Raw genomic sequence first — 8,057 nt, forward strand, 5'->3', positions numbered from 1 at the left:
CGAAGTTGTGAACGTCAGGACTCCTTAGGGAGCAGAGATTGGATGACGAAGGTTTAACACATCTTAACTGTCTCCAGGTTTGATGTGTGTCTTCAGCACTAAGCCAGATGCTTGGGGCACACAGTTTTTCAGTACCCTAAAATTTTAATAGCATTGTTTATGGGGCTCCTATTTTGTGGCGCAAGTCCTACTTACTGCTTTTTGTTGCATGACTGCTATTCTCACAGCACTCCTCCAGGTAAGGTGTTACTCACCTGCTTTATAGCTGAGGGAATGAAACCTGGAATAGGGTGGCAGTTTGCCAGTTTGCCATAGAGCTAGCAGCGATGAATTCACATCTAGATCTTCTACATTATAAAATGTGTTACTTTTACTCCACCATTTGAGCTTCTCTTTGGGGAATGAATGATTCCTAGAACTCCAGGATTGTCAGCTTTCAGCTTTCCGGATGTGGGTTTTAGAATTTATAGAGTATTCTTGATGGTCTTCCATCCTTGTTGTTTTCTTTACTGGTACTTCTCACCTTCAGCTTAGAAGGATACTCTAGTAGATCAGGGACGTGATCTGTTTTGTTCAATTCTGTATCTTGAGGATGTGGAACTCAGCAGTACCTGGTACCCAGAAGATGCTCAGTGATGGTTTGTTGAATGAGTGAAAAGTGTGGCAGGTTGGACTGGCCTTGACCACCCCCCAGTGGTGATACTCGTGGTATCTAATAGAATGCTCATTTACCCCTCCACAGTTTAATTATGAAGGCATCTCTGTGACAGAAATAACATGTGATGCATTATGAAGGCATCTAAATACGTGTTTTGTCTCACCATTAATTGACTATAGCCCTTTGAAAATGAAGAATGCATTCTTATGACCATGAGATAGTTTGTGTGGAGAACCGCAAAGGTAAAGACACAGACATGGTTACCACCCCAAAGTAGTCTTTTGGTATCAGCAGGACTGAACACAATACCTGGCGTAGAGTTCAGTTTAACCGAATTCATTTGTATAGCCTTACCAGCGGGGGAAAAAAAAGCAGTGTAAAATTTTTGACTCTTAGAGTCCATTGCTTTGTTTGAGAGCTTTTTGTTTTGTTTTGTTTTTTAGATGTTGGGGGTAGGAGTTTATTAATTAATTAATTTATTTTTGCTGTGTTGGGCCTTCGTTTCTGTGCGAGGGCTTTCTCTAGTTGTGGCAAGCGGGGGCCACTCTTCATCGCGGTGTGCGGGCCTGTCACTATCGCGGCCTCTCTTGTTGTGGAGCACAGGCTCCAGACGCGCAGGCTCAGCAGTTGTGGCTCACGGGCCTAGTTGCTCCGCGGCATGTGGGATCCTCCCAGACCAGGGCTCGAACCCGTGTCCCCTGCATCGGCAGGCAGATTCTCAACCACTGCGCCACCAGGGAAGCCCTGAGTGCTTTTGTTTTAAGCACACTATTCTCTTTCTCGCAGGATTTGATCAGAATCTTCTTTCCTCATTGTTCACTAGCTGGTCGTGTGCACTAGTGGTGACTAAATTGTAAGTCATCCTGTAGGCTGTGCTGACCTTCCTACAGTGCTGTTGGCTCCCATGTGTGTCACCATCCAGCTCATCTCGGGGTCTTAGGGATGGCGATTCACTCTTCAGTAAGGGCAGTGACCTCTGTTCATACGACACCAAAATGGCACCCAGCCAAGTAAATATTTATTTTTTTGTTTGTTTGTTTTTGGCTGCGTTGGGTCTTCGTTGCTATGCAGGCTTTCTCTAGTTGCGGCAAGCGTGGGCTTCTCTTGTTGCAGAGCACGGGCTCTAGGCGCGCGGGCTTCAGTAGTTGTGGCTCGCGGGCTCTAGAGCACAGTCTCAGTAGTTTGTGGCGCACGGGCTTAGTTGCTCCGCAGCATGTGGGGTCTTCCCAGGCTAGGGATCGAACACATGTCCCCTGCACTGGCAGGTGGATTCCCAACCACTGCGCCACCAGGGAAGTCCCAGCCAAGTAAATATTTAGATTTTATAAGTTACTCCTCTCCTGGGCGGGTTAGCACTCAGCTACTTCAGGAGCTCGATGGGGGCAGGTGGGAGCTGTGTGTGATCTGAGAAGGCCCGTCTGGGGGGAGAGCTGGGGCCCTGGGAGTCTCCAGGAGGGGCTTGGGGGGCGGAGGAGTACTTGACATGGTGGTGACTTCAAAATCGGTACTATACTGTCAGAACCGACTGTAGCAGAGTGCTTTATTTCATCCATAATCTCTAATTTTAAGCGTAATAGCCTGTGAGTTTCTTCTTTTTAATTCTTGCAATTCAGAAGCATCCCTGAGCCAACGGGGAGCGTCGCCTTCCTCAGAATGTGCTCCAGTTTAGTTTGTTGTGCTCGATCCCTGACTCTGCAGCGTGGGGAATTATTTCTTCATGGCTAAAGTAGTGGTTTGTCATGACTTCAGAGTGTAAGTTTGAGTGACACAGCAGGTTTATTTTGCTTGGCTTGTGAGAAAGCTGCCTTTTCCCATTTTTGTTCCCCCCAAAGTTGGAGTTCCCTCACCAAAGCACACACTGTGAATAACTTTCTGTATTTCTCTTCAAGGTCTGGGGCTGCTCCCTGTCTTAGTAAACGCCTGGCAGTTCCTTGTACCTTTGGTGCCATTTTGCATATTTAAGTCAGGCTAGGTAATCCGGCCTCTGTGGCTGGCCCTCCTTCACAGCAAGGGCGCCCAGAGCACTCTGTCCCTTCAGGCCTGGCCTGCACGAACTTGGGAACTTGGCCTGTTGGCTTGCACCTGGGCGTAGGGTTTACTGTGCACGCCACAGTTATGGAATATGAATCTGCTTAGGATTGGAGAAAATGCACCAACTTGCTGTTAAATCCTTTTTTAACACCAACTTGCTGTTAAATCCTTTTTTAAGTAATGTCCTGGCAGCTCATGAGATGTTGCCCCCTAACAAGTGTAAACATTTGGACGTGCTTTCACATAAAATTTAACTGATGATCTGTTTCCCTCAGGAACATTGCATTGCCCTGCGTCCAGAAACAAGTCCTTGATTTTTTTCTTTGTGGAAACTTCCTGGTTATCTCATCTAGGATCTAGATCCTAAAACTTAAATTCCAGGGAGAACTTGGAAGCCAGCTTTCGGGGCTTCTGGATTTCCCTCCGCATCAGCCTCTACCTCCCTCCTGTTTCAGGCTCCAGTCCTTTTGGGGCACTGGGGATCTGAGCAAGGTCTGGCCTAACAGGGACGGTGGGGAAACTCTGGACTTGCCGCTGGAGACCACAGCTCCCAATCCACATTCTGTTATCACCCCGCTCAACAGTTAGCTCTCTTGGCCTCACTCGCCTCATGTGTGACATCACGTCAGGCCCAGAGCTTGAAGGCTCCTCTGAACTCTTCCTGACTTGCTCTGTATCATTGAATGGGTAGAAATGATACCTGGCCTGTCATGCATTCAGGAAACCACCCGGGACATAAGCGAGCATTCTGTTCAGGCTCCTCACAGACTCATTTTTACCAGAAATTTCTGGCCTAACTTTATCTAGTACAAACGGAAGCAAGTTTGAGAAATTGTTTCCTCTTTCTCCTTCCATCAAAATCCCTTAATGCCCTCAGCTGTGAAACCACTATGTATAACTTTAATACTTGTTACAGAAGAAGGACCAGATGATTAAGAGAGCGTTTGCGATTCAGGTGTCGCCTTCCTAAAGCCCTCAGCGGGGGGTGAGCAGCTGTAGTGCAGTGAGCTATCGGCTAAGGTAGGAAGAGGCCTCACCTCAGAGGTCTGCCCAGGGGTCTCTGTGACAGGTGTTGCCTCCTGGATACATGTGGCCATCCTTGTTTTTTCTTTCCTTTTATCTTTGACTGGGTTAGCTATTAAACTAAGGATAGATACTATCTGGTTTTATTGGTGTTGACTAGATTTCTTTGCAAATTTACTGAAATAACGGAACTCAAAACAGTTTTCATTCTGATGTTGGAAGCTGATTTGAAGACCATTCTGACTTTCCGTTTTTTAAAAAAATTATTTATTCATTTATTTATTTATTTTTGGCTGTGTTGGGTCTTTGTTGCTGCGCACGGGCATTTCTCTAGTTGCGGTGAGCAGGGGCTACCCTTCATTGCGGTGTGCAGGCTTCTCATTGTGGTGGCTTCTCTTGTTACAGAGCACGGGCTCTAGGCACATGGGCTTCAGTAGTTGCGGCACGCGGGCTCAGTAGTTGTGGCTCGTGGACTCTAGAGTGCAGGTTCAGTAGTTGTGACGCATGGGCCTAGTTGCTCCGCAGCATGTGGGATCTTCCCAGACCAGGGCGTGAACCTGTGTCCCCTGCATTGGCAGGCGGATTCTTAACCACTGTGCCACCAGGGAAGTCCCTCCATTATTTTTGATCTTCTTTCTTCCCTCCTCTAACTTTATTCTTTTGTTTTGCTTAACCATTCTTTTTTTTTTTTTTTTTTTAATTGGAAGAACTCTTCTGTGATCGGATTCTAATTGTTTATACTGGACTGACAAGCCTGTAGCCCTTGGAGACTGTTCTAAGGCAGGATTACAGAGCCACGTGCCAGTGGGGGAAGAAGGGGTACGAAGTGAGGCACAGGGTGAGGACTGGGCGCTTGGGGGCGCTGGGGTCTCAGGTCCTGCCAGTTGTGACCGCTGTGGTGGGGCCCGGTGTTGCCAGTGATCTGATTTCTCAAGAGAAGCTGGAAACACAGACCTTCTTTTCTCCTTTGTGGTATGTGTTTGAAATGTAAAAATCATTATCTGTTGGCTCAAATTTTTTACAAAGGAAAGAAAATGAATGAGTCAAACAAAACTTACATCCATTGCCCAGATTATGCCCACAGATGGTCAACTTGAGCTTTTGCTCTAAAGGATTAAGTTTTCAGAAAAGGACAGTCTTAATTAAGCAGAGTGTGTAGATGCCGATTTGGCTGAGGTGTTCTGTTTTAGTCACTTTAACAAGGAAATATCACTCGCTTAACTGGGGGTTTAGATGAGTCAGTTGTAGCACGTAACTCTCCTTAATTACGTGTTAGGAATTTGTCCTGCTATTCTGTAGTATCCTGGGTGCAGAGCAGACTTCTAAAAAGAAAATGGAGTTTTCGGCTAATAGATCTCCAGCCAAGTGTCTAATTTTTTTGTATGACTTTCTCAAGTTTCTAAATAGCAGTGTTCTCAGTTGAACCTAGAAGAATCTGTTAGCACAGTAACTTGGTTTTTTCCAGAATCCTTGAATGTATTAGTAATTTAAGATTGAAAATCTTGACTCCCTTTAGTTATCAGATGGATATTCATATATTTTCTTTTTCTTTCTTTAAAGATTTGAACATGGAATTCAATCCTTCAGACCATCCTCGGGCCAGCACAATATTCCTCAGTAAATCTCAGACGGACGGTAGGTTACTGATATATTTATGCTTCTTTCTTTTTTTTTTTTTTTTAAAGAAGACTTATTTTGGTAACTAGCCTGTCTTGATTTCCCACTAGATGTGATTCTCAGGATAAAAATAGAATCCCCTTTAGTGACCCCTAAGGATATTGTTTAGTGGTGGTTCCCTTGGGGTTTCTTTATTTTATAGTTAACGCTTTTAGAATTTACTGTTTGAAGCAACTGTCCTCATTTTGCCAATCAGTTGGATTAGTTCTAAGCAGTTTCTACCCGAGAGTCAGAAATTTTCCTTTAAAAATTGATCTTTGCATAAATTCTCTAAAGATCGGAAGTATTAGTATGTAAAAGAAGGCATAATATAACCCTAAATTAAAGCGCCATTGTCTCTGTTGTGTCCTTTGAGAGCCGAATTGAGCCTCTACACTAGGGGTAGATGTTTTCTTTCTGTTAAACTCCTGCTAACCAGTTTGTTCTGTGGCATGGAATTTCTCCTGGGGGATTTTCCACTCTTTTCAGCCTTTGGCTAATCTCACTGTAAAGGAGAGAGAAAACACACGATATGGTGAACACAGTCTCTCAGTTGGATTCCTGTAGAAAAGAGTAGTGGAAGGGGACTTCCCTGGTGGCGCAGTGGTTAAGAATCCGCTTGCCAGTGCAGGGGACATGGGTTCAATCCCTGGTCTGGGAAGATCCCACATGCCATGGAGCAACTAAGCCCGTGCACCACAACTGCTGAGCCTGTGCACTTAGAGCCCGTGCTCTGCAACAAGAGAAGCCACCGCAAGGAGAAACCTAAGCACCACAACTAGAGAAAGCCTTTGCACAGCAATGAAGACCCAACACAGCCAAAAATAAATAAATTTAATAAATTAAAAAGAAAAGAAGAGTAGTGGGAGGAATTTGTTAAATGATGATACAGTGATGAAGATGTTATATTGCAGTGCTGGAGCCCTAGTGATTCTAGCCCTGACTCTTTGGCAAATTGCTCAGCTCTAATTTTGGCAGAGTCCTAAACTGACTGAAAAATAAACATATTTAAGACAGTAAGTTCATTTATAAGAACTGATAACTCCTCAGTTATGGTTAGGTGACAACTTCGATGTAGTATAATGCTGATATAATATTGGCACTCTTACTTAAGCAGGCCACTGACTTGATTTGAGAGAATTTGGTGCATTTATTAAAAAAACAGTGTTTCCAAGAGTGAGAATAAATGGTCATAGGTATCAAATACTTGTGAAATAAGTTTAGGGTGTATTGGGTAAAAAAAAAGACTTTTTTTCTTCACCTGGTGAAGTGGGAGCCCATTGGGAGGGGATGAGGGTTTGGGACAATGAAAAACGGGAATCAGAAGCAGTTTTTTGCGCTGAATGTAGTGCTGTGAAAACAAGTTACACGACTGGCATACTTTCAGATTTGGTTCTTGCTTCCTGTGAATTTAGGGTACAGACCAAGATCAGTCAGAAACTTTTCTACCTAGATTTGTGTGGAATGGCATTAGAGCCTCTAAGTAGATGACACGTATCTTGGTTGCCATGGGGAGAGGGATGGCAGGATTCTCCAACCAAATAGCATCTCCAGGTGTGAGTCAGGGACGTGTAGCTTCCCCTTCATCTCTGCTCCACCTCTCGTCCCCTTCCTCTCCTGTCTGGATCATCAGGGTATCAGTGACTCTGATCCTTCTGTTTTTTGCTTCAGTTTCTCAAGTGCTGGCTCTTTCCTTTCAGTGTAAACCTACTTGGGTCTCACAGATTAAAAACAGGAAAAGGAAAAATAACTGACACCGTCTCCCATCTGCCGAGTGAAAGCCCTGGAGCTGCCTCCTCCTTCCCTTTCCCTTTGCTTTCCCACTGGCCTCCTCCTCCCTCCCCCGATTCTGTGGTGTGACCGCTGAGGCTGCTGAGGACATGGCCTCCAGTGGCTCCCGCTCTCGTGTGGCACTTGCTCACACAGGCCAGATTGCTGAAGACAAGTCCAACTAATGAACACTTGCCTTACAGATGATGAAAAGAAATAGGTTTTTTAAAATAGGTAAATTTGGTAACTTTAAAGAGTTCATTCTTTGGTGAGTTGATCACAGAGAATTGGCTATTTGGAAGTGGGTCCTGAGAAACCCCCTGTTTCTTTAAGGTGCTTCTCAGACATCTTAATCAGCTTCTTCATTTATCCCTCTGATGTTAGTGTTTTCTAGGGTTATGTGCTTTTACCCTCTTATCTTTTTGGCCTGTGTACAGTTCCTCGCGGCTTCCATGTCAACTAGAATGTCCAGCCAGATTTTGCTCTGCAGTATTCAAAATCCGTCTGTCCAAGTGGCTGCTGGACATCTTTACACTGAAGGCTATTGGCTTCTCTAACTCAGTGCGTCCCAAACAGGACTTAGTAACTGGGGTTCACCTCCTGCCTTTCCCTCTCCCCAGGCCAGAGAAGGCCCTTCCCTCTTCCGGTGCTTGCCTGCTGGCTGTGGTGCTGGAGCCGACCATGCTCGTTTCCTCCAGCTCCAGGATCAGTGACAGCAGGCCAGGAGTTCGAAACAGCCATGATGGCAGTGTTTACAGCATGGAAATTGGCAAATGCTACAAGTCAGGGCATTCTTCTTCTTCTTCTTTTATTTAAAAGGCATCTGTTAAACATTTATCAGCCACCATTGCACCCAGGTTAATCGAAAGTGTATCAGTTTTTACCTCTTCAGTGTCACCTTAGTCTGACTACTCTTTCC

General features: G+C 45.0%; 1 protein-coding gene across 3 annotated transcripts in view; it reads left to right on the top strand.

Moving 5' to 3' along the window:
• Positions 1–8,057, top strand: part of CCNY (cyclin Y) — a 129,365-nt gene that overhangs the window by 91,453 nt on the left and 29,855 nt on the right. For all 3 annotated transcript variants that reach the window (XM_007471364.1, XM_007471365.1, XM_007471363.1), the window contains exon 2: positions 5,273–5,347. In XM_007471364.1, coding sequence (XP_007471426.1) covers positions 5,281–5,347 — 67 coding nt within the window. In that variant the 5' untranslated portion in view covers positions 5,273–5,280. The remainder of the gene's footprint in view (positions 1–5,272; positions 5,348–8,057) is intronic.

This window comes from Lipotes vexillifer, unplaced genomic scaffold (genome assembly GCF_000442215.2).
Source record: "Lipotes vexillifer unplaced genomic scaffold, Lipotes_vexillifer_v1.1 scaffold1049, whole genome shotgun sequence".
NCBI classification, from domain to species: domain Eukaryota; kingdom Metazoa; phylum Chordata; class Mammalia; order Artiodactyla; family Lipotidae; genus Lipotes; species Lipotes vexillifer.